Source organism: Fringilla coelebs, assembly GCF_963513975.1.
Source record: "Fringilla coelebs genome assembly, chromosome: 10".
Taxonomy (NCBI): domain Eukaryota; kingdom Metazoa; phylum Chordata; class Aves; order Passeriformes; family Fringillidae; genus Fringilla; species Fringilla coelebs.
The window spans coordinates 8,952,541-8,975,786 of NC_140036.1; the positions used below are offsets into that span (position 1 = coordinate 8,952,541).

General features: G+C 40.0%; 1 protein-coding gene across 11 annotated transcripts in view; it reads right to left on the reverse strand.

Annotated features, from left to right (window-relative positions):
* Positions 1-23,246, reverse strand: part of DOCK10 (dedicator of cytokinesis 10) — a gene marked incomplete at its 5' end in the record, with an annotated part of 140,721 nt that overhangs the window by 36,526 nt on the left and 80,949 nt on the right. For 10 of the 11 annotated variants that reach the window (XM_084212507.1, XM_084212502.1, XM_084212506.1 and 7 more), the window contains 17 exons: positions 746-815; positions 3,349-3,467; positions 5,471-5,563; positions 6,080-6,166; positions 6,815-6,936; positions 7,080-7,203; positions 9,099-9,191; positions 10,036-10,101; positions 10,726-10,913; positions 11,988-12,067; positions 13,328-13,450; positions 17,605-17,687; positions 18,269-18,391; positions 19,096-19,317; positions 20,833-20,988; positions 21,815-21,898; positions 23,072-23,157. In XM_084212507.1, the coding sequence (XP_084068633.1) occupies positions 746-815; positions 3,349-3,467; positions 5,471-5,563; positions 6,080-6,166; positions 6,815-6,936; positions 7,080-7,203; positions 9,099-9,191; positions 10,036-10,101; positions 10,726-10,913; positions 11,988-12,067; positions 13,328-13,450; positions 17,605-17,687; positions 18,269-18,391; positions 19,096-19,317; positions 20,833-20,988; positions 21,815-21,898; positions 23,072-23,157 (1,919 nt within the window). The remainder of the gene's footprint in view (positions 1-745; positions 816-3,348; positions 3,468-5,470; positions 5,564-6,079; positions 6,167-6,814; positions 6,937-7,079; positions 7,204-9,098; positions 9,192-10,035; positions 10,102-10,725; positions 10,914-11,987; positions 12,068-13,327; positions 13,451-17,604; positions 17,688-18,268; positions 18,392-19,095; positions 19,318-20,832; positions 20,989-21,814; positions 21,899-23,071; positions 23,158-23,246) is intronic. The other variant, XM_084212503.1, reaches the window with a different exon arrangement.

Sequence of the window (23,246 nt, forward strand, 5' to 3'; positions counted from 1 at the left end):
TAATTTCAAACATTATTAGCTGGTCATGTAGTAGATATCAACTGCAATTTTGAAAAGTTATTGAGTAGAAGAAGTTTTAATACCCATTTAATTAACTACATTTACATGTTACATAGTTTATTTATTTTGGAGCCTGAAGAGCTCTGCTGGACCACAGCAGAATTCTTCTGGGCTTAAACTGGGGTACTTGAGACTAAAGTTGAGCTACTCAGAGGCTGAGGTGCATGACCTGTGAACACATACATTCACACAGACTGCAAGCAGCATCAAATGCCTCTCACTGGTACCTGCAGAGTTGAAGCTTCACAATCTTTCATGTTATCTGCCCCTTCCCTCCTCTCAAACCCTGCACAGTGTGAAATTCTTCCTTTAGCATCATTTCAAAGACTGACACCTTACACTTCTAGAAGCTCAGTGCTAGTACATTTGCACCAGGTTTTGGCTCTAAAATAAAAGTTCTGGTTATCAGCTGAATGCACTGCAGCTGCTCCCTCCTGTGCTTGCTCAGCTTGCTGTTCTATGGGAAAAAAAGCTGCAGCAGCAGAGACCTGAGCAGCTGCTTGTCCTCAACAGAAGAGTTTTAAAGTTTCTTAACCAGAGTCTCTCAGTGGCAGAAAGTTATGATGCAAATGCAGAAAAAGCTACAAACAAGTAGAACTAAGAGTAAACAGGAAAAAAACCCACAAAACCACCAAACTCAACCCATCCCTTCACAAAAATATGAACGTTTCAACACCAGCCATACCGTCACGTAAGAATTGATGCAGTTGTCTAGCTGTTCTTCATGGCACTTGGCAACAATGTTGGTAAGGACTCTGCAAGATAAAAGAAGAACAAAAATTGAGCTATTTTTTGTCATAAGGCAGAAAAAGTCCTCTGGATACTCACATTGTACTGCTCTTGTAAGCTCATCTAAAACAGTGCATGAGGGATGTGATCCAAATGATGAATAACATGTGCAAAATCTGTCCACTGGGAAAAGTCAGTCATTTCTTGGGCTTTCCACTTGCTTGGATTGTGCTGTTATATATGCATTTGCTTAACATTGCACCCAGTGTTAAGGATAATAACTGTACTGTCACCACAACAAGAGAAAACAGTAACTAACTGAACTTTATGAAGGCCTTGGATGTGTAGGGATAACAAAAATTAGAATACTTAAATGAAACAGAGAGGCAAGAGCAGCTTTCTCCAGGATGGACACCTGGACACACCACACACAAGCTTGGGGATCACCAGCAGGGAAGAAAATTGCCTGGATCACACCAACACTCACTCTCAAAGCCTGAGCTTCTACAAACAGCAGAAAACTGAAAATTTAACTGTGTGAAAGTGAGAATAGCAGCAAAGTTTTCTTTTCAGTTTGTATGTGGACCATCCTTGTTTGAGATCGTCCTGTTCCAGAAAAAAACAATTCTAGGCAAGTCTTCAACTTGACCGTATCTTTTCCTTTTGATTATTGGGAGCTCATTTTTTAAGGATACTTAATATAGAAAAGACTCTGCAATTTTATAATCTTATTTTTATGTTAAAGAATTCAGGGATAGGCATAGTTAACAGTATGACTAAAATAGATTAATAAAATGCCTGACTGTGGCCCACATACAAGTGCTCCTTTTGACTAGCTTGGTGATTTGGGTGACTTCTGGCAATTCTTATTATTGGATCCAAAAGCCTTCTAAGTCCCTTAAGTAGTTTTAATTGATCTCATGTCTTGCTTTTAATAGGAGAAACAAAATGTGTAGCAAGACACAAAAGCTATGACAATTAGTTGTGGGCATTCTGATCTTTTACCCTTCGTTATGATTTGAAACTGAAATGAGTTCTGGCAAAAATGTGACAGAGAAATGATGACATGACTGGGCCCCCAGACAAGTAAATAACCATGAGTATAAAAGGAATTATGTTTTCTCCACAACACATCAGCCAATCCATGCTCTCATTCTGTTGTTGTTGCTTTCAGAAAGTTCAACACAAGCTGCTTCAAGCTATTCAGAGCAAAACACAGCGTGCATATATAGGACACGTCAATGAATGACACACAGCAGACATGCACATTCCCATTGGCATCAACTCTGCCAGCACAAGAGACAAGACACCACACATGCAAGAAAAACACTGAGAGTCCTTCTTATTTTCCTTTTTTTTGGGCCAGGTGTGTGTGCAGTCAAAATGTGAAGCATGGGAAAAAATAATATCCTTCCATTCTTCCATCTAATCATTAAAACTGTATTTAAACAGCTGCTGCTTCTGCAGCATTTTCCCAGTCAGTTAACTGATGCTGAAATTCTACCCTGGGACACAATTCATCATCTTCTCTAGACTTAACATTAGTTGATTTGCTGGCCACAAAGGTGTCCCCAACAAAGGCCTGCTGGCCTCTCCCCCATTAAAAACAGGGTGCACTGATGAAATCCCACACACTTATGAGGAAAGGACCTTTTAACCCTAGTATATAGCTGTGGTAAAACTGGACTTTGCCCTGGAACAGGATCCTTTGATAAAGCATAATGAAACTCTTGCTTTCCAAGGCTAAGATGGGGAACTCAATCTCCTTGCTCCTTTAATTTTCCCTAAATAATCATTCCTCAGGAACAAATTCTGAAGCACAATCTGTGGAAGGAAAGAAAGAATACTGACAGCAGATCAGTCTAACAGGGTTGCAGAGGACAGTTGTAAATTTTTCCTAGTAGGAGTATTGTAGTCCCCATGTTTAGCTGCTGGAGTAAGTACAACAAAAACATCACTATGGACACAAATAAATGCAACACAACTTTCTGCCCTGCTGCAGAGACCAATAATAATAATTGTGCCAGTATTTTTTTCCTGTTGCCCTGATTAACAGCATCAATAAAGACAATTTCATTATGTGAGGGGTGAGAGACTCAGCAAATCATTGCAGTTGTTTGCCTGCTCTCTGGAAAATGCTTCTATTGCTTTTCAGTTATTGCTGATATATTCTAATTAAAAAATGCCCCCGAATGCTGTGACCTGGTTGTTTGGCTCTGCACTGGATGCAGCAAGATGCTGAGCTCTCCCTGTGCTGAACTCCACATCCTCAGAACCAAACAGAGACCAAAGGTGAAACCCAGCTTTGTCAGGAAGCTCCTGGCTGCTCAGGAATGAGACCTTTCCCTAGGATTGCCTCAGGGCAATCAGACATGCCCACCATGGTCAATAATTTCCAGCCACATGACACCAACACTTCCATGTGGTGTCATGAGCCCAGTGCTGGGGGGAAGCAGCATTCTCACCCACTGAAGTCGAAATGAGCAGCTGTAACTGACTAACATCTGCATCAGTGCTCCTGAGTGAATTCTGCACATCCCACAGGAGTTACCCAGGTACCTGGTCACAGCTGTTGCAACTTCATCATCACTGTTTTGCACCAAAACCCAGAAGAGTTGGTTCAGGACTACAGGAAGAAAATTCATAATCACATGGATCTTCTCAATCCTCAACAAATTCTGTAAGGGAGGTAAGAAGGAAAGGGAGAGGCTTTCAGAGTGAGCAATGAGAGCTGGCAGGTGCCTGCAGGTAAAATGCAGAGCAGCCACTGGTGTACCAGCAGCAGGGAAACAGGGAAACCAAGCAGAGAACTGGTTCCCCATGAGGCTTGTTTTAAATATGACCATCAACACAACTGTAGGTATTGTCCAGAATTCCAGTATTTTGTGCTATACTGACTGAAGGGAAAAAAAAATAAAAAGGAGAGAAACAGAGAAACCAAACCCAGTTTTTATATTTCACTACGGATACTACGTAAGGGCAACAAAAGAAGTCAACTATTTTCAAAATATGCATTTTCTAATAATTTTAGGAGAACTCTCGTTTTGTTAATGCAGAGATCTGTTAAACTCAACATGTTGTGGCTAAAATACTTTTGTTAAAAGCACAGTGGAAAAAAGGAATATTAACACACTAACTTGACATTTCATTATTTTAGCTAATGAAGGAAGGTATTGAGCTTTTAATAAAAAAAAAAACTCCTTTGAATTTCTCCTATGTTTTTATTTCAGGTATTTCCAAATAATTCCAGAACTTGTAATAAAGGTACCAGTAATTTATAAATAAAAGCAAAATACCCTAGGGAAGATTATTTGCTATGGTTATATTGCATAGTTAATTTCTTGTTGCATACAACACTGTCTCTGTTTTCTAATAAATTCACTGGAATATTTTTAGAAGGTAAACTACAAACAGCAGATAAAGAATCATGCAATCCTGGTGGTTTAGACAACCAGCTTACTGACTAGCAAGTTGTAAAGCTTTTATGTATTCCTAAACTTTGCCCATTATGCTTAATAACTTTCCAAAAATTAATTAATGAGTTCATTATGTAGAGGTATAACCTCTAAATAATACTGATGCTTTGCTTTGTGAACATACAACTTAATAATTTCTTTAAATCATGACAGTGTTTGAAAACACAGCCACTCTTTTCAGGTCTGCAGGTAGAGCTGCATCTACAAACAAATGTAGTGGCCATCCTTGTGGATTTGTCCAGAGAACTACCCTGATTTATTAGAACTATTCTTTGCTTATTAAAGAAAAAAAATCTCTCCCCAAGCAGCTGGTATCTGATGAAGGAACACTCATACAGGAAAACATCACCAGTGAAGGAAGGGGGAAAGCACCTACATGGTGCAAACATCTAAACCCCCAAACACCTGCTGGATTTTACAGAGTGCTAAAAGGAAATACAATAAATGTCATGTGTATGATGTTCCAGTCAGTTCTGAGATGGACCAGAGTCCCATCTGCCTTCACTTTTCTTGCTTATCTGTCTTTAATGTTCCACAAACACAGTGCACAGCAAGAACTCTGGATTTCAGCGCTCCTGAAAAGATCAAGAATGAGGACCTTACATTTATCTGCTGCTCTTCTAATTTGCTTGTCACACTCCTCCCTTCTCACAGCTTTTCACCTCTACTGAATACAGGCACATCTAATGCAGCTCTTGCTTCATCTTTGCAGATGTTCTTTCTGGTTTCAGAACTTGAGAGGCAACAAGCACTCTTGATTTATACACACCAAACACCCTGAGCAGCCCTTGGAATAGCATCCAGGATTTTAGAGGAGGTAAGGATAGGAGTTATTTAAGGCAAGAGAGGATTATCAGCAATACTGCAGCTCTACAGCTCCCTTCCCCAGACCTCGCTGGAGCAACATCCCCTGATCCCCTGATGGGATCAGAGCTTGGCACAGGCTGGATGAGCTGCTGCTGGGGCAGATGCAGCCCTGCTCTAGGTGAGAGGGGATGGCAGGCAGCTGGTGACCAGCAGAGCATCTGTCACATCCAGTCCATCTGACTGGAGCTGCCACAGACCCTCTGCCCCCTGGCAAACCTGTGCCATGGCTGGAACTCTGCAGTGGGGGATGAGTTGAGAGAAAGCCCTAAATACATTGTACAGTTGTACAGTACATTTGTAGGTTGTATATGGGTTGTGTACTATATGGGTTACTTTACCTTACACGAATTGATAAAGTTTGAGGTAGGAGGCTGAGACAGATCCTTTTCCCTTTCCTGGCACTGATGGAAAAAGTTATTCAGGTATGGATCCTAAAATAGGAAACATTCACATTAATGTATATTATAGATGATTAGAATTTAGTGCCAGAAATTGGTTACAGCCATCACCCACGACACCCATGAACACACTTAGCCCCACCATCTTATACAGAAAGAAAATCAATTTATTGAGTCTAACCCATTGGTCAGCTCAGCTTGCTAAATGACAAATCCTTTTTCACTGTTGTGAGTGATTAATTTCTTTCTCACAACCTATGGGATTTCAAAGGCTGGATTTCTTTTTTCTTCCTGGTGCTTATAATTTATTTTCTTGCCGTTTAAACTGATATTCCACAATTTTTCTACTGGTATAACATAAAAAAAAATTATTTTTTCCTTGAACCTTAAAGTATGTATTCCATCACTGGCATCTTGTCTTTCTGCACTGAAATAATCTTTAAATGTTATAGGAACAAATGCATGCATGATTTTAAAACCCCTTTCAGACATGCCCTGACACTTTCTGTGTGTAAGCAGGTCACAGAGCTCAGAGGAATGCTGGCTTACCTGAGTGTTTACTGTTGATACAACGAAAGTAGAGACTTTGAAAAGTGGTTTCCCACTGTCTACCCATTTTATATCACTGCCAATCTGCTGTTAAAGCAAAAACAACAAAAACATATTTTTCCACCTGTTTCCTATTTATTGAAGTTTGCATCAAATTTTCAGTGCACAGATGAGAGTGCCTGAGCTGCACTGGCTGCTGTGCTTTCACAAACACCACCACTGCAGCACAGACCCACTTTTCAGCACAAGACCCATGCTACCATTCAAGGGACCAGATCCTGCCCCACCCTGTCCTCATGACAATGGCAAAACAAACACAAGGAGGCAGAAATGATCCAAGCTGGACTGGATCAGCAGGAAAATATGATATCACACCACAAAACTGGAGAATGAATCATGACTGTGGATCACATCAGCTGGAGAATGAATGTCATATGGCCTGAGTTTGTGAAAGAAGCTCTTTTTGACCGCTCTGATTCACGTTTTGAGGAGTTTTAACACTGTAGAATACATAAAATACACTTTTTCCATACACACCTGTGAATCAGCAACATGGGACACAGCTCAGCGCTGCACATGTTAGTTCCTATAGTCAGTGATATGCAATATTCTAAAGCAGAAACCCTATTTACCACTTCCACTCCCCAGCAAATGTAAATGGAAACTGATCTCATGAAGAACACCTGGAAATGTCAGCTCTGTGCCATGGGAGTGACAAGGAGGGGCAGTGAATACCTTTGTGCTTGCTGGCTCCTGAAGGCTCAGGTAGTTGGGGGGCAGGCTGCTGGCCACTGGCACCTGGTGCTCCTGGGAAGCCAACTGGGCATCTTTCAACAAAGGGAGCCAGGCAAAGCCCACTGTGCACAAGAACAAATAAATGGGACTCTTTGGGAAAACAAAGTTTAAAGGAAGACAATAACATCCAGCCAAAAACTTTGAAATCCTTATTTGAATGTACATAATGTATATTTATAATTGAAAATAATTCTACTACAGGTACCTGGTGTTTCCAGAGCCTCTTTCTTTTTGGCATTAGCTTTTGCATTTATGTCACAGGTGACATGATAAAATGAAAACAGAATGTGGTGTTTCTTATGGAGTTGAGTGGGAAGTTCAATTTTCACCTGAAATGTAAAATGTTACACCTCACTTTAGTTTAAAAATCAATTAAACCAGGCATCAGAGATGGGCTAAATGAGTGACATCTCTCTACACAGAGGTCTAAGTATAGCCTGCCTTTACTGGGTAATGTTTGCCCCATGGTAAGAAATGCTCTCTTAAGGAAATTGTTTATGAGGATCATCTATCACTTTCACTTAAAACAGCTTTTATCAACTTTGTCTTGGGAAGGAATATTTTCATTAATGATGAAAGAGCATAAGATGAAAGAAGACAGAACTTAAGAGTGGTGGACTCTACTTAGAAGTGATCACCTGCACTGTAACAGCCAGCCCTGTGCTCATATTTTCAGGATGACCAAACTAAAACTAAAATGAAATCTCTCCTACTGCTTCATAACCATTTCATGACAAAGACCAAGTAACCAAGGCTGACATGAAAACAAACCTTTATTTATAATTTATGCTCAGTCTTAAATCCCACGTCATGCCATCCATAAAATCCTAGGTTAATAATACCTGAAAAACAGTATGAACTACATGTTGTTTTTCAGGTATTATTAACCTATTGGAGTAAAAATACAAACTAATCAGAACATGTTACCATAAGAACTAATAAAAATGACCCTTTGCTCTTGTGATGAAATTTATCCAAGCTAATCCTGTGCTAAAGTAAGGGTTAGAAATGGTCAATAAATGCTTCCAGTGTTAAACCAGCTTATGGGTAAGAACCTAGCCCCATAAACACAGATATAAAATGGGCACCCAGAGATAGAGATGAAGACAACTTTCTTCTTAACATCCTGCATTCTTTTAAATTCTGCACCTGCTTTACTAGGGACATTTAGGATAGGTGCACACCTCTTCCAGCCAAATTGGCTATTCATATCTGAATTCAGCTCCTCATTCAGGTTGAAGCAATCTCCCCAAACCAAGTGTCTCACCAGCATCACATGAAGGACACTTTCAGATGTGTTAAACCCCAAAACACAACTTGTAAAGGATTAGCAAGGAGTTCAAAATCTCTGAAAATATAATGCTTTAAGTTCTACCCCAGTTCCTAAACAGAAATCTTAAAATTGATACTTCACGTGTAGTTGTACATTATCTGCTGATCTTGCCTCAGCAATTGTATCAAAGTAAATTTTAACTGAAAAAGGAAATTTTACTGACTATGAGAACAGTTTGAAAAATGCTGGCTATAAACTCTATGCTGTTTGCCAGTCTCATCACTACACACAAAGCAGCAGTGGAAAATCCAGAAGAGACAGTTGACATTCACAAGCCATCAAACACACCAGTCCCTGATAGGGTGAAACTAATTTCACCTGCAGGAAGCCTGGGGAGCCAACACTTGGTGTTGGTGAGACAAAGAGGTGCACATGTGAGTAACACTTGGCAAAGGCCACCACATGAACTACTGCATGGCTGCACCCTCAGAGGCAGCAGCTGAAGGACTTGCTGCAGCCACCACACGTCACTGTACATTCTGTTCAGACCACTGCATCAACAAAATGCCCCAATGCAGACCTTGGATGTCAAAGAGGGACTTGTTCTGACACTTGGCTCCACACTTCATCATAATGTTTACTGTTTCCATTAAATTCAGAGATGCAGCTGGATCCCTAATGTAATCCAGACATGCATTTTAGAGAGCTGGACTGTTCCTAATTAATTCTACAGCATCTTAACTGTACTCAGAACATCTTACAAAAGGAACAATCCACTGAGTTGATTTAAGAAGAGAAAACAAAACGTGATCCTGCGTGTCAATCCACACAGCACAGCCCTTCCAGATCCACGAGCAATGGCAACAGAAGCATTGTGTACAGATATTTTTCTGTCTCACTGGCAAACATGTGGGATTGGCAGACATTTAATGAAAGAAAAAGCAGACTGACCTCATCATAGAAATCAGGATTCTGGGAATGATGTAGCACAGCAGTGTAGGCTGAGGTTGTAAATAAGGGTCCACCTGGCTTCCCATAAATGCACTGATAAAAGTAACATGTTTTCATTACATTGGGAAATTCTGCTGAAGATACTAGTACTGGTATATCTAATATATATGCACATTTAAAACAATTATCATGAAAGATTGATCATTACTTTATCAAATATTAAAAGAAATGTTTTAAGTGCTCAAACCTGGATTTTTAAATACACCCTTCCAGTAAAAGTCCATTGATTCTGTGATAATTACCCTATGCTCAATTAAGCAATGCAGACTCCTTAGACATCTTCCTTGCTGTTATCAATTTCAGAGTTTTCTGCAGAAAGCTTTACAAAATCTATTTCACTTTCATGCAGTTCAATACACAATAGAGTGCTTTTACTGAATTTCAAATGCTACAAAAGCTATCCCTGTTAAGAATCTCTTTTCTGGTCCTGTCTGGGAGCTCTTGATTACTGAGTAATGGCAGTTTTATTTATTGCTGGGAAAACTAGACCACAACTGGACTATGCAACAGCCCTTGGGCAATAGCAAAGCTAAGAATTAAGTCTCAGGTCCTTCTAATTTTGTGCCTCACTCTTTTCAATCAAGTCTCCAGAGCTCAATGAGAAGCGCAGGATAAGTGATAAATTCTAGAAAAAGCAAGCTGCACTGTAAAAATGGTTCAGTTTTCTAATATTATCTCCTTTCCCCTCCAGCAGTCACAATGCTGGCACTGCAAAATGGAATCACTGTGACCAGCTGGGATCTAACAGAACCACAGTGCAAAATTAGAGGGATGTAATACAACACCCACTCCTGAATTGCTCTGGGTCAGTATCACCTGGGTTTTATAGGCAATGTTCTCAGAAACACCCTCTGAACACACTGCTCTTGCAGCTCACCTTGAGTGGCTTTGCTCCTTCTTCATCAGAGCTTTTGAACTCAATGCACACTGTTATATTCCGTGCCTGGAGAGACAGCAGCATACCAAAGCTGAGATCAGAAATGGGGTACCCAGGAAAACTCAGGTAAAACTACAGAGCTGGAATAAGGCCTTTCCAGAATCCAAGAGAAACATGCCAATGCTGTATAAATATTTATACATGCCTGTAAGTCTCAGTGATATCACTAGAAATAAAATTTCCAAGAAAAATGCAAAATGCAAGCCAGGCCTCAGAATGACTGAGTAGAGGCAGACTGTTAAGTGTCCAGGATTTGCCCATATCTTGTCCTTAATTAGTTTTCAACCAGCATGGAAACACAAGTGGTACCAGGTTTCATTTAAGAACTACAAACATCAGCTAGATTAATTTTATCTGCACGTGTTACATTATTAATATAAAGACCTTCTGAAAACTGTGAAGAAGGTATTACCACATTATCTCTCTTTGAATCACTGTTACAACTCAAAATTAATCCATAGATTCATTAAAATTGTACCAGTGTTTCATGATTGATAAAGGTGAAAAAGATGAAGAGCCAACTCAGTGACATCACCATTTTCCTCTCCTTTAAAGACTCTCCTGGATTCCTGAGAGAGCTCATGCAGGCCATGCTAGCCCATGCTGGCCTGAATCAGCCCCATTCTGTACCTTGTTGAAGTGTTTCTGGCTGTCATACTTGAGGTGTTTTGGATAGATGTATATTTGGTTCTTGTACACCCTGTAAGGTCGAGAATATTTTGTCGATTCCTGCACAAACTCCTCAACTTCCACTGTTGGTTGATGCTCCTTTACATTATGGAATGGCTTGATTGGAATAAAGGATGAAGTTACACAGTCTTCAAGAGAAAAGAAAAGAGACCCATCACATATTGTGTTTGTTTTCACTGTCTTACTACTAAGAATAAGTAATACTGAGATGGAACATACAAAATCCTGCCTTAACTTACGAAAAATGACTGATGCTGAGATGCCTTAAATGTACACATTTCCTCAGAACAGTGGCAATATATCATCCTAAAGTGATTTCTCAGGTGAATTAAACTGGACAGCACTGGTAACCTCTTTTGACACCCACAGTATTGGGTGACATTTGATGGTGTAACAGCCCCATTGGTATATGGAGAGCTTCTACAGAATGTATTGAGTGATGCTGCTTCCCATCAATTTTACAGCTCAACAGCTCATTTAAGTTTTTCTATTATCTAATAACATACTAAATAAAATGAAAAAATGAGCAGTGCAGCACTAGATCAAATAAATGATGCAATTGGGATAACTGAAATCAGATCAGGAAACAGAGGACAAAAATAAGCCCTCTGTCACTGAGACTGGGAGAGATTAAAACTGGACAGAGAACATTCTCTCTTCCTACGCCATTAAAGTAGTGAAGCATTTAATTTCATGGGGAACTCAAGCTGAGAGGGGCCATCAACTTAGAGATGTCCAGAGCAACCAGAACTATTTCTGGGAAAAGCCTACAAATTCCTTCCTCAAATCACAGAATAATGCCCAGGAAAAGTCTACCAATATGTTGTGAGGAAGCTGAAAGAAGCTTGTGATCCCTCACACACACCATGCCAAATTTTGCTTCCTTCTAACCTAGTACAAGAGGAAATTGCCAGTTTCAGAGCAGTGCAGGTGCTCTGCAGCCCAGGGAGAAGTGGCTCCAGGCCAGCTGCAGCAGTGGGGTTTCTTTTTTCTCTTTCACAGACACTGAAAACTGGGCTGGATCTGGCCAGGGACAGGATGAAGGAGAGTGGTGTAATTAAATGACAGCAAATCCAAACCACTGCCCTGCACACATTTTCCTACACAAAGGACACCCCTCTGTCAGAACTGTCTCGAGGCACAATTATGGATGGAAAGCCTACTATTTAATTAGAATAATTAATTTTAAAGTGGAATCATACTTGGATGTTCCAAAGGAACACAATCAACTGCAATGTCCAAACAGCCAGGTATAGTCTGTATTTTGCTAATCTTCTCTGCTCTGCAATGAGATAAATGAAAACATTTTAGAAAAAAAGGACAACAGAGATCATAACATCACAGGAATTAACTGAAAAATGAAAATCAGACCCTTATTTAAGATATTTAAGTTACATTAAACACATTTAACATATACCTATTGGCTATTAAACTCTAATCAAATGTAACAGCACAAATAAAATATAATTTGGTTTCTGGTTTCTTTTTTTTTTTCTTAGTCTCACTCCTGCCTTCTCTTTGCAAGCAGTATTATTTTGTGGAAAAGGAAGGAAGGGATGAAGCAAAATTTATGAGAATTAACTTAACTACTTTTGCTTTCTAAAATCTAAATGAAATATTCCCTAAAAGGAGCACTGGGATGAGAGAAGTTCACAGCATTGTGGCTTCTGCAAGTGCCACGCTCAAAAGGGACCAAGACACATTCCTTGTGCCTGAGCAATTTGAGCAGTGCCAAAACCACAATTCCAAATCTCTTTTTTCCAGGAGATGCTTTAGGAACACGAACACAGCAGTGGTGACACTAATGAACAGTCAGTGGAGTGTCCTGACCAGTAACAGCAAGGTGGCACAAGAAGTTAAGGGCCTCATCCAAGCTCTGTAGCTGACATTCAATCTTTCTATCATCTCTTTTTATATACATGGAACAGAAGTTATTTAGATTAATTCATTTTCCGGCCCATTTAGAGCAGAGGAGACAAGGAGAAATACATGGTTCAATTCTCATGTCACTAATCCAGTATAAACACAGACCCTGCTCTAGGATTAATCTGATTTATACCTGTATAGAAATTACCCAGCCAAACCTCCTCAGAAATTTACAGGCTGTAAAACACTTGGAGAAGATTTTTACTTTCAATGGCCATTCTTGAGTTTGCCACGGAGACTCAAACAAACAAAAGCAAGGAGTTGGGAAAACCACAAAAGAATGATTTTGTATCTCTGTCACTCTTTTGTTTTTTTTCCCCTGAGATAATGTTGGGTATTTCACCTGCATTTCCCCTGATAAAAGCTGATTTAAGCAATCACTATTTTTAGGTTATAGTAACATTTGTTTTAATGCGCCAAATGACGTCTCAATTTTCCTGGAAAGTCCAACCTCAAGCACTCTTTGGCAGGTAATAACCTAATGTGAAAAACACTAATGTAATATAATTTAACATGGCCACTTTGGCACACTGTGTTAAATTAAGAAAAAAACCCAGCTACAATTATTCTGCTCAGCTTTATAAAGCTCCAAAGCAAACTAGAAACTTTTCCTTACCTTCTGTATTCTGCTATTAGTTTAATCAAATCTTCCATGGAAATCTTATTACTTTCTTGCCTGAATAAGGGTGAGAATCGGGAGTCTCTGTCAACATTGCCCTGATTATCTTTAAACACAGGCCTATAAAGAAAGAAAAATGACATATTTATAAACACTCATCCATGTGAATGTATGTATATATATATTTGAGCATTTGAAATTGTCATGTAATCTTTTAACAAGGTTGTGATAGGAATTCTTACACCAATTCATGGCCTATCTGCAGATTTTCACCCAACAGAGCCCTGACAAGCTTTATGCTTGCAGGACAAAGGCAATTTCAGTTTATTCCATGTGCATCCCAGTCCTGCAAAGAGCTCAGATTTGGTTTGAGCAAGAGCCTCTCACCCATCATGGACACGACTCCTCCCTTCAACAAAGAGATTCATCCCTTATTTCAAGGAAGCAATTTGAAGCATTCAATGTATCAGTAGGTAGTTTCATCCATAGGTAATTTCATCCAAGAAGTTATTATCCAAGAAAAATCATTACAGTTTTAAAGAATGGAAATCATAACCAGCTGCCAAATCTCAACCACCACCTCTTACCACAATGAAACACATGCTTTTACAGAACCAGGTTAGAGACTTCAGTGAATGTTCCTGTGCATTAAATCTGTCCTGTGCCCTCCAGGAGCATGACACCAACTCACTGTGGCTTAACATTCCTTCACAAAACAAGTTTGTGGAGCACCAACTAAATTTTTGATGAACCAGCTACGAAGTGCCCAACGAACTGGAAAAGAAGGATCTATATCATCTCTAACTGAGAACAATAAATATCAGCTGTTGTGTGCACAGGAAAACATTGCCAGACATTTCCATTCCTGCTCATTGACACTTGCAGGATTTAATTAAGGCATTGCAGTGCCCTTTGTATATCCTCAAGGGTCACACACGCTGGCTGGACCGGATAATGTAACAGCTATCCAAATTAATGAACCTTGGATTCAACTGCAGGATGAAAAAACATTGCTTAACAAAAGTAAAATGTTCTTGACACTAAGTGCTGTTCTGTGAATCATTTGGCCAATCTTGCTTCCTTAATTTACTTCTCTGTTCCACTGCCAGTGGGAAGAAGAATTGATGCCAGGACAAATTGTTGCCAGATGCAAAATAACGGAGCAAACCTTTGGAAGAGGAGCCCAAGAATAAGTACAAATGCACCATATCTTCACTTAATTGACTGAGAGAAGCATCCCTATCTCATTTCTTTGCAACTGTCAAGAATGATCAACTCTCTTCTATCAGATTTTTACCTCCAGCTGTTGGAGGGAATAAGGCCCACACCAACACACCGTGTCAAAAAGCTTACTAGGGAGAAACCAGACCTCCTTTCTGGCAGCCACCACTTACTCTACAGATCCTATTAAACTGCTGTCAGAAAAAAAGAAAAAGGAAAGAAAAAAGATTTAATAATTATTACAGTATAGGTGACATGATGATATTTCTTGGACTCAGCACTGCTTCCCCCTCCAGACTAACAGAGGGGAGCGACCAAAACATTGGGTGAGTGATTTCTGCTGTGCCACTGGGCTCTGCAGTGTGATGCTGAGCAAACCCAGCTCTGCTGGAAACTATTAACTGATTTCAGAGCAGGCTCTGACACTGAGCAAACCCCTGCTCAGTGCAGCAGGGTGTAGGGGCACTCACTAAGGAGGGCTGTGGATGCAAGTGAACAAGGAAATGAAGCTGGAAGGAGCTCACTCTGGGTCAGTGGTATTGAGCACTGCCTTCCAGGAAGCTCATGAACACAGCATCCTGATCCTCAAGGCATCTTCAAACCCAAAAGATTCTACCATTGCCCACTCCTTCCCTCTGGTTTGGAGTCAGAAGGGCTTTACAAAGTCATCCTGCCTGCAGCCACTGCTCCAGAGCATCAGTGCTCCCTGGCTATCCCATGCTCTGCCTCTAGGACTGGTTCAGCAGCATGTCCCTGCCTAAATAATGCACCCAGGACAAAATTAAGGGCATGAAACCACTACAAAACAGGGAAGTATTTTTATCTCTCCAGTTAGCACACAGTACTCCATTCATATAAAGTTCTTACAACCACACAAGTAGTTTAAATGTCCATTGAAAACAAGATAACCCTTCTTAAAAAGGTATATTTTATGCACAGGTCAAATTGTGCTGGTGTTTCCACTCCCCAGGTTCATTAAAGTTGAAGAATTGCCAGAGCAGCAAGTATTGAATGTGTTAAGTAACTGCAATCCCATGTCCTTGCAGGTGGAACAAGAGTGGTCCTTCTCACGGGGATCATACTGAAGGCACTTAAGAATGACAACTGTCACATCAAAACAAAGAAATGCTTTAAAAACCTCTACAGTCCAACAGTCCAATATTTGTCTTACACATTAACAATGTACCATAGTGCTGGGTGCCTAATTACTGAGGCATTTTAATAAGAAAAATTTCACTGAACTAAACTCCTGAGGAGATTCTAAAAGTGAAAATTTAGGGGAAAGCAAGTTAATAGATCATACTAAAAAAACTGAAACATCATCTCAGTTCTTAATTGTTTATTCTGCTCTTCTGACATTGTTAGCTTCCACAATCCTAAAAACTAATGAAGCACAGAAAACCTGCACATTGTTCAGAACTTAATTTTGAAAAAAGTCACTTTTGAAGTAGTGGTTTATGATTTGAGGGACAATTGCTCACCTCCAGGGTTAGACATTCAGTGGAAGATCTGCAGCTCCTGGGAAGCAGTGCAGACTCCCTGCCTTCAGCTACCTCAACCTAGGGCAGCTGAACCCAATCAGCAGCTGCACAAGCTGCTGCAGGATTCCAATATTAGGCTCTAAAACATGCACTTGATGAGGGTGGAGAAGGTTTGAAGGAGTAAGAGTGTAAAAACTTATCTCTGTGAATGAAGTTTCCCCCCACATCTACAATATGTAGCTGAGGCAGATATTTGCAAACTTTGGCAGTTCTGGCAGGAATATGAGACTCTGACACACTGTAATTCTAACACGTACTGTAATTATACCTGCAAGAGCACACAGACACCAGATTTCCCAGCAGGAACTCAGGGAAGAACCCTGAGTCATGCTTTTGAGCAATGCTAACAAACTGGTGCCACAGGAGCTAATTAAGAGTTTCAGTCACATGTGCAATACTCAGCTGTCAAGAGTTTGGCTTGCTGAATGCATACGTAAAAATTGCACTGTGGCCATCTGTAACTGCTTTAAGGAGGGAAATTTCCACACAAAAACAGGAGTGTGGTTAATGCCAGAATGAACTAACTGGAAAACACATTTCCAAACCCAGGGTTTTGCTATTTATCATAGCCAAACCATTTCTTTCCCCCTGTAGTGCGATAGCCTCATGTGGAAATTTCTATTTTCAAGCTGTGAAAACAGAAATAGATTTTATACTTTGCTTTTACCAAAGTCAAACCTGAGCAATGTTAACACACAAGCAGATGCAAATGAGTGTGGAATTTGAATTTTCTCAGTGCACCCTATCTTGGCAGGTGTTTAGGGGGCACTCTGCCTCACAGGGACAGCAGCAAAACTTGAAGGGAGAGCAAATGGGGAAAAAAGCCAAATTTGGTAAAAGGGGATCAAAAAGAACAGGGGTGCCTCAGTCTTGAGGTGAGACCAGCAAAAATTATACACTGACCTGCAATAAAACCCAGCTGACCTGCTGAATGAGAAAACAGAAGTTCTCCATCACCTACTAACCATGAAAAATGCAGGAGTACCTGAACCACAATCCCTCCATATAACCCCCAAAACATTTCAAGTCCTTGGTTAGGTTTTTCTTAAAGCTTGACAGCCATCAAAACAAGAACAGAGCCTCAAGAACCTGTGCACCTCCTTTCTAGGTAGCCACTGCAACTTTATTTCAGACCACAATTATCTTTGCAGGAAATTCTTATGAGAAGTGTGACTTTGAATTCTCTTTGGTCATTTTTAGCAGCCAATGAATGGTGGAGCTCATGATAAATTGCTATTCTGTCAGCTACCTTTGCTGCTCCCTGGCAACTTCAGTACATACCTGAAGAAAAGATTCCACCACAGCAACATTTAATGAGCAAGTTACTGACGTTTAGCTGTGAGAAAAATAGGGCAATGAAACAAAAAGCCTGCAGGATATTCTGGGGTCCTGGACCAGAGAGAAAGCTTTGCTTAGCTTCAGGCAGAAAAAGTGGAAAAGAATAAAGAGATAGAAGTCCAAGGGAATAAGCTATAAGACGCTTATAAAAGCATGAAAAGAATGAATACACACCTCACTGACCAAGCAAACGGCATACGGTATCTCCCCAGCTTGCTGCAGAACTGTTTATTGGATTTTAACACTTTCTGTGCACACTGCAAAAAAGGAAATGTGAATTATTTCATCAGTATTCTAACATCTTAAATGCTGCATAAAGTACATCCAACTGAAGAGGCTATAGTGTCCTACAATAATTAGGCCTGATACTGTTCATAACAAAAAGGTTCTGGGCTGGACAGCAGAGATATCACAAGATGAATATGATGCTGCTGACAAATTAAACTCTGTCACCACTCCTTTATTCAGAACTGCATTGAAGTTGTTATTGCAGTTTTCTGTAACTATCCAATGCAGATGCAGTGCCAGCTCTCAGAGACAGAGAGGTGCCTACCCCGACTTTGCTCCTGTACAATGTTCCATAGCTCACAATTTCTAAAACATTGCTGAAACAGAAGATCCCTGTACTAAGGCAGAACCAGCACAGCAATGCACCACGGATGGATTTGAAAGTCGCAGCTTCATTCCTCCAGCCAAGGGAACTTGGGCATTGCTTTCTGAAGCATGGGGCTCCCAGGAGCCTGTCCTGTTGAGCAAGCTGAGATTTGTCAGCACGATTTGCAATGCCTTCAGCAGGCTGAAGCTCACAGAGCAGGAGATGATGTTCCTGTTACGTTACCTTAAAAGAATCAGGATTCTTAATGTAAGGCTCGGCACTGCTGGCGATGTTTCCTGTAAGCACCTTTTCTATTTTTGCCACCAATACAATTTCAGAGTGTGGATTACTTATGGAGAAAAGAGCCTGTGGATAAAAGGGAGAACAGTTCAAAAGTATACAGTGATACCGCAGAAAGGAAATACTGCCAGTGCTCTCTGCCGATGGAAAGAGTAACAAACCAAATCCAGAAAGGATTATTAAGGATTATTATCTCTACTTATTCAACACAGCCAGATGGAAAAGAAAATCTTTGTGCTATTGCTGAAGTCAGCTAACAAGGTGATTCAAGTCTTGACTGATTCAAGTCAAAAAGCAGTGTGACCATGTCAGTGTGGCCTGAGCTACCTGTTCTCTTGGCAGCACCTAGGAGCTGGCCTGAGTCAGTCATTCCCCAGGGCAATGAAAGGAGGAGAAAAGGTAACACACGCTGTTTCAGCCCACAGCTTATGGCAACAGCAAGAGTGTGGAAGCACTTTGAGACTATTGCAGCATCTAGGTGCTGCTTTGAGCTGTGATTGTGTTTGGGTGGTTGGGAGAGGTCAGCAAATGAACCCAAACAGCACAGGGAATACAGGTGCTTTCTCTAAACAAGAGACATAACTCTTATCAGTTCTGACTGTAAATACAGGAAGCTCAGAATGCAAGTGGCTCCATACAACTGACACACAAATGAGAATTTGGTTGAAAACAAGAACAGAGCATGCAAAAGCTCTCCAATGAAAAGGAATACTACCAAACTAGAATTAGTCACACAAGTCACCAAGCCATACAAGTCACATGTGGAATACCTGTTTGGGGTATTTCAGCCACTCTTCTGGGAACCCTTTGACCTGCGGTTCTTCCATTTCATTTGAGCCAATATTTTCAACTGCACCATTTTCCAATGGACTTGAGGAACCTGAAATCATCTGTCTAACCAGAGTGTGGTTCAAATCCACATGAAAATCAGCAGAGATCTTCCTGCCATCCCTGACATCATACAGTGCCACGCTCACAAAGAAAGGCTCTACCTGCAGAAAATACCAGAAACATAATACAGTGATAACTGAGAGAATGGGGGTAAAGTCTATCTTTTAATGGGTTTCTGCAACTAGAAAAAAAGAAAGTAAACAATATTATTTACAAATTGTGAGATACATTAAAAACACATGTCCACACACACCCCAGATTAGTTTCCAATCATGCAATTTTAGGGGCTTTTAAAGAAAGCTTGTTAACAGGGTGCCAGAAGAGGAGCTGACAGCTCAGAAACTCAAAGAATCAAAAGCAAATAGATAACTAATTATTAGAGGAAATGAATAGAGGCCCAGAAAACACACTGCAGGATTTTTAAAATGCAGATTGAGAGTCATTATAAAAGAGGGAAGAGCGAGTGTGGGCTTTCCAGGGATTGTCAGAAACGCAACACAAAGATGACAAATGTAAGGGGATGGAAAATGTTTACTGGTACAAACACAAAAGCGTGGGTGTATTATTCTGTGGGAGAAACATGTTCCATTTTGCTGGGAAACCAAGAGCATTCAAACCACTCTGACAGTGCCCACTTATCCTATGGCAGAGTACCAGGGAATTCAGTCCTGTGACTGAAAGTAACCTCCTTAGAGCATCCACAGTTCTGACAGAATAAATCAGCCTCAGGATGACACCACCTGAGCTGTCCAGAAACCAGAACCTTAAAACTGTGGAGATAAAGAGCAGTGCATAGCAGGTACAATGCCCTTTGCTTTTCCAGCCTCTGCAGTGAGTATTGCATGCCCTTGGTGCAGTTATCATGGCTTTATTTAAACAGTTATTCCAGTCTGCCAAAAAAAGATATTGATTACATCATGCTGAATTTGCACTCACTGTAGAGGTCATCTTCAAATGAAAAACAAACAAATCAACAAACAAAATCAATGCCTCATATGTAATATATGAAAGTGGAGTTGCTGGGACACTGATGTCTCACAGCTTTACTGCTTCAGAGGAGAACTAACTAAAAGCTATAGACTGAAATCTACATCTCAATTTTCCCAGCTCTTTTTTTACAGTAAGAATAAGCAAAATTTTCTGTTTTGTCCCATTTTAGCTGGATTTTTCCACTTGAGGAAACAGCTTGTCCTTTCTATTTTGCCTTCTCTCCTGTAACTTTATCTCCTTGATTCCTTGTTTCTCCCTGAAAAACAACAAAAACCCCCAGCTCACCAGCAACTGATATTCCATTGCTTCCTTACATAGGTCTTGGCAGTTTAAACTTGTTCTTCTTATAGCAATTGTTAAGAATCTTCAAGGTTTGAAACAGTTTTAATCCTTCACTGAACTGTAGCTAAAAATTTGCAATATAAATCAGCTTCAAAATGTCTATTGACAAGTTAATCAGTTTTGTTATTCAGTCCAAAGGGAGCACTATATGCACGTGTGATACAGGTTTCCTTTCACTTCTCACTCCAAACTAACACATGTATGAAAAGAAGAAAAACTCCAACCAACAAACCAATTTAAAAAAAAAAAAGAAAAAAAAATCAGAGAGAATAAGAAAAGCTTACATTGGTTAAGGGATGATTTTCATTTTCAGTGACACAGGCCTGGAGATTCAAACTGAGGGATTTGCAGGTAACCAGGATCCTCTTTGCAGGCTTTTCTTCAAATGGCTTTATCGCTGAGTTTGTCCCTGGAAACTCCTTTTTCTGAGGATTCAGTGCCTGAAATAAGTAGGGCAATTTGTTATACATAGGAAAAAGCATCATATTCCAAAACAAAGTAAGCTTTTTAAAGGTCTTTGCAACTAGTGAAACACCTGAAAACCTCAAAAGTGACTCTTGGTCTCTTCATATTACTAGAGTAAATGAGTATTATTCCTAATTTATAGATTAGGAAGCAAACAAAACAGATTGCCTGAGGACATATATAATGTCAGAGGCAGAATTAGGGATTGAAATTAATTTCCTATAATTTTAGAACATACTTTTTTCTTGTTTACTTACTGTTTCTAAAACTTCAGCTTTTAATTTATTCATAGATTAAAACCCTCACATTTTCAGATTATTAACAGCACATTTTAGAATGAGATTCCAGGCATTTCCCTCTTTCCCCATTACTTATATACCACATCACTATTTTAATTAGTTTAATACTTTGAATAAAGGTCTTATAGTTGATTGACATCAGGCTCAAGCTTAAATACACACTGATCCAAATGTTACTTAAGCCTTCTTTTCAACTAAAATAAAATTTCCATTTAAATCACATTCAGTGCAAGAAATAACTTTCTTTGAATCCTGACATTAAACGTTAAACTTTGCTTTAATGCTCGTTTTAAACTAATTCAGAGCTTAGCTCAGCTGGACTGGATGACCTCCAGAGGTCACTGCCATCCTCAGCCATGCTGCAGCCCAAATGCAGATTTCTGTACAGAAATCTCTGTGGGCTACAGACAGCTCCCCTCCCTCTTCACTGCTGAAGCCTTGGGTACACCTGCATTCTAAAACTTCTAAGAATTAAAACAAAAAAAAATTAAATATTGCTTACTGCTATATCAGGATCCAAAGAGAAGAGGTTTAGTCGCTCTGTATTTCGAGAGGCTTTCACTGTTTCTTCTGTTTCTGTGATGTACTGTGGTGACAGATAATAAATTAGTTTTCTGCACAAGAACAGAAATCCATAGAGCTGTTAGACTTCTAAATGAGTGATCAATGTTTCACTCAGAACAACATTTCCCCCTTTTGCAGCAGTTATCCCCAAGCACCTCCAAGCACTCCTTGTTTGTGAAGCAGGGCTTTTCAGGCCATGACACACTTCTAAGGCCTGTAGAGCCAGGCTGGGGGAACAGGAATTACCCACAGAAAGGGCAAAAAGAGCATCAGGAAACAAGCTGACCATCTCCTATGGCACCAGTGGTCTTTGAGATATCTGTAAGATACCTTGAGATATCTGCATCAACTATACCATTAGAAAAATTCTACAGACAAGATGATCAGACACTTCTGTTGTCCTTAATACATAAACTCAGATGTATTCCATTTTGTTCTGTTTTTATTTCGTTTGGTGATTTGATTTTATTTTGGTTTTTCACATTCTAGGCGACCACTTCACATTTATGAATTTGACCTACAGTAAAATTCTGTCCTCAATTGCACAGACAGCTTTCAGTTCAAATCTGTGTGACATCCTCAAACAGCATCTGGCTCTGTAGGCAGACAGCATCTAGAGCAGCTCACTGGCAGAAGGCTACAAACAGACTGTGCACTCATTTAAGAGAAAGCAGTGAAGCATTTCCAATCTAGCTTTTCATTAAAAAGCTTCTTAGCACCATACACAATTATCTCATCCACATGAAGCAGTTTATGAGCTCTAAAGGACAAAATGCCTCCCCTGGTAGCACGTGCATCTTTCAATGAAGTTACAGAAGGCAATGAGCAGTTCAGAGCTCCCTTCCCTGCCAGTCACACAGGAAATCTTGGCTCTCTACTGAAATGCAGTTTGGATGAGCAAATATTTCACACATAACTGAGGGGACTGTATCCTTACTGACTTCACAGGTCTAAATCAACATACACTGTGGAGCACCTACTCTCTTTGTATCTGATGGGTATTTTCTTGCTTAAACAAAAGGATGAGTTGCTCAGAAAGGATTATTCCTGTCACTTGTTGTGTCTCTAACAATTGTAATAGACTGTGCTATATTTTTCAACCTTTCAGAATACTAATGATCAGGTATTGGCAGGCATTTTTCACCTAGGAAGTTCTTTCCACTAGACTTGTAAAGAAAAGTGTAACATCCATTACTTTTGCGAAGTCCGGGTGCAAGGTGTTCTCTGAAGAATCTGCCTCTTCTTGAGAGCAATCATAATTCACTGGAACTTCTGCAGGGTCTTGAAGAGCAGGAAAAATAAATACAAAATGGTCTTATTATTCTTGCTATTACCATAGGGTTTAAAAGATAAAACCTCATATTTCCATG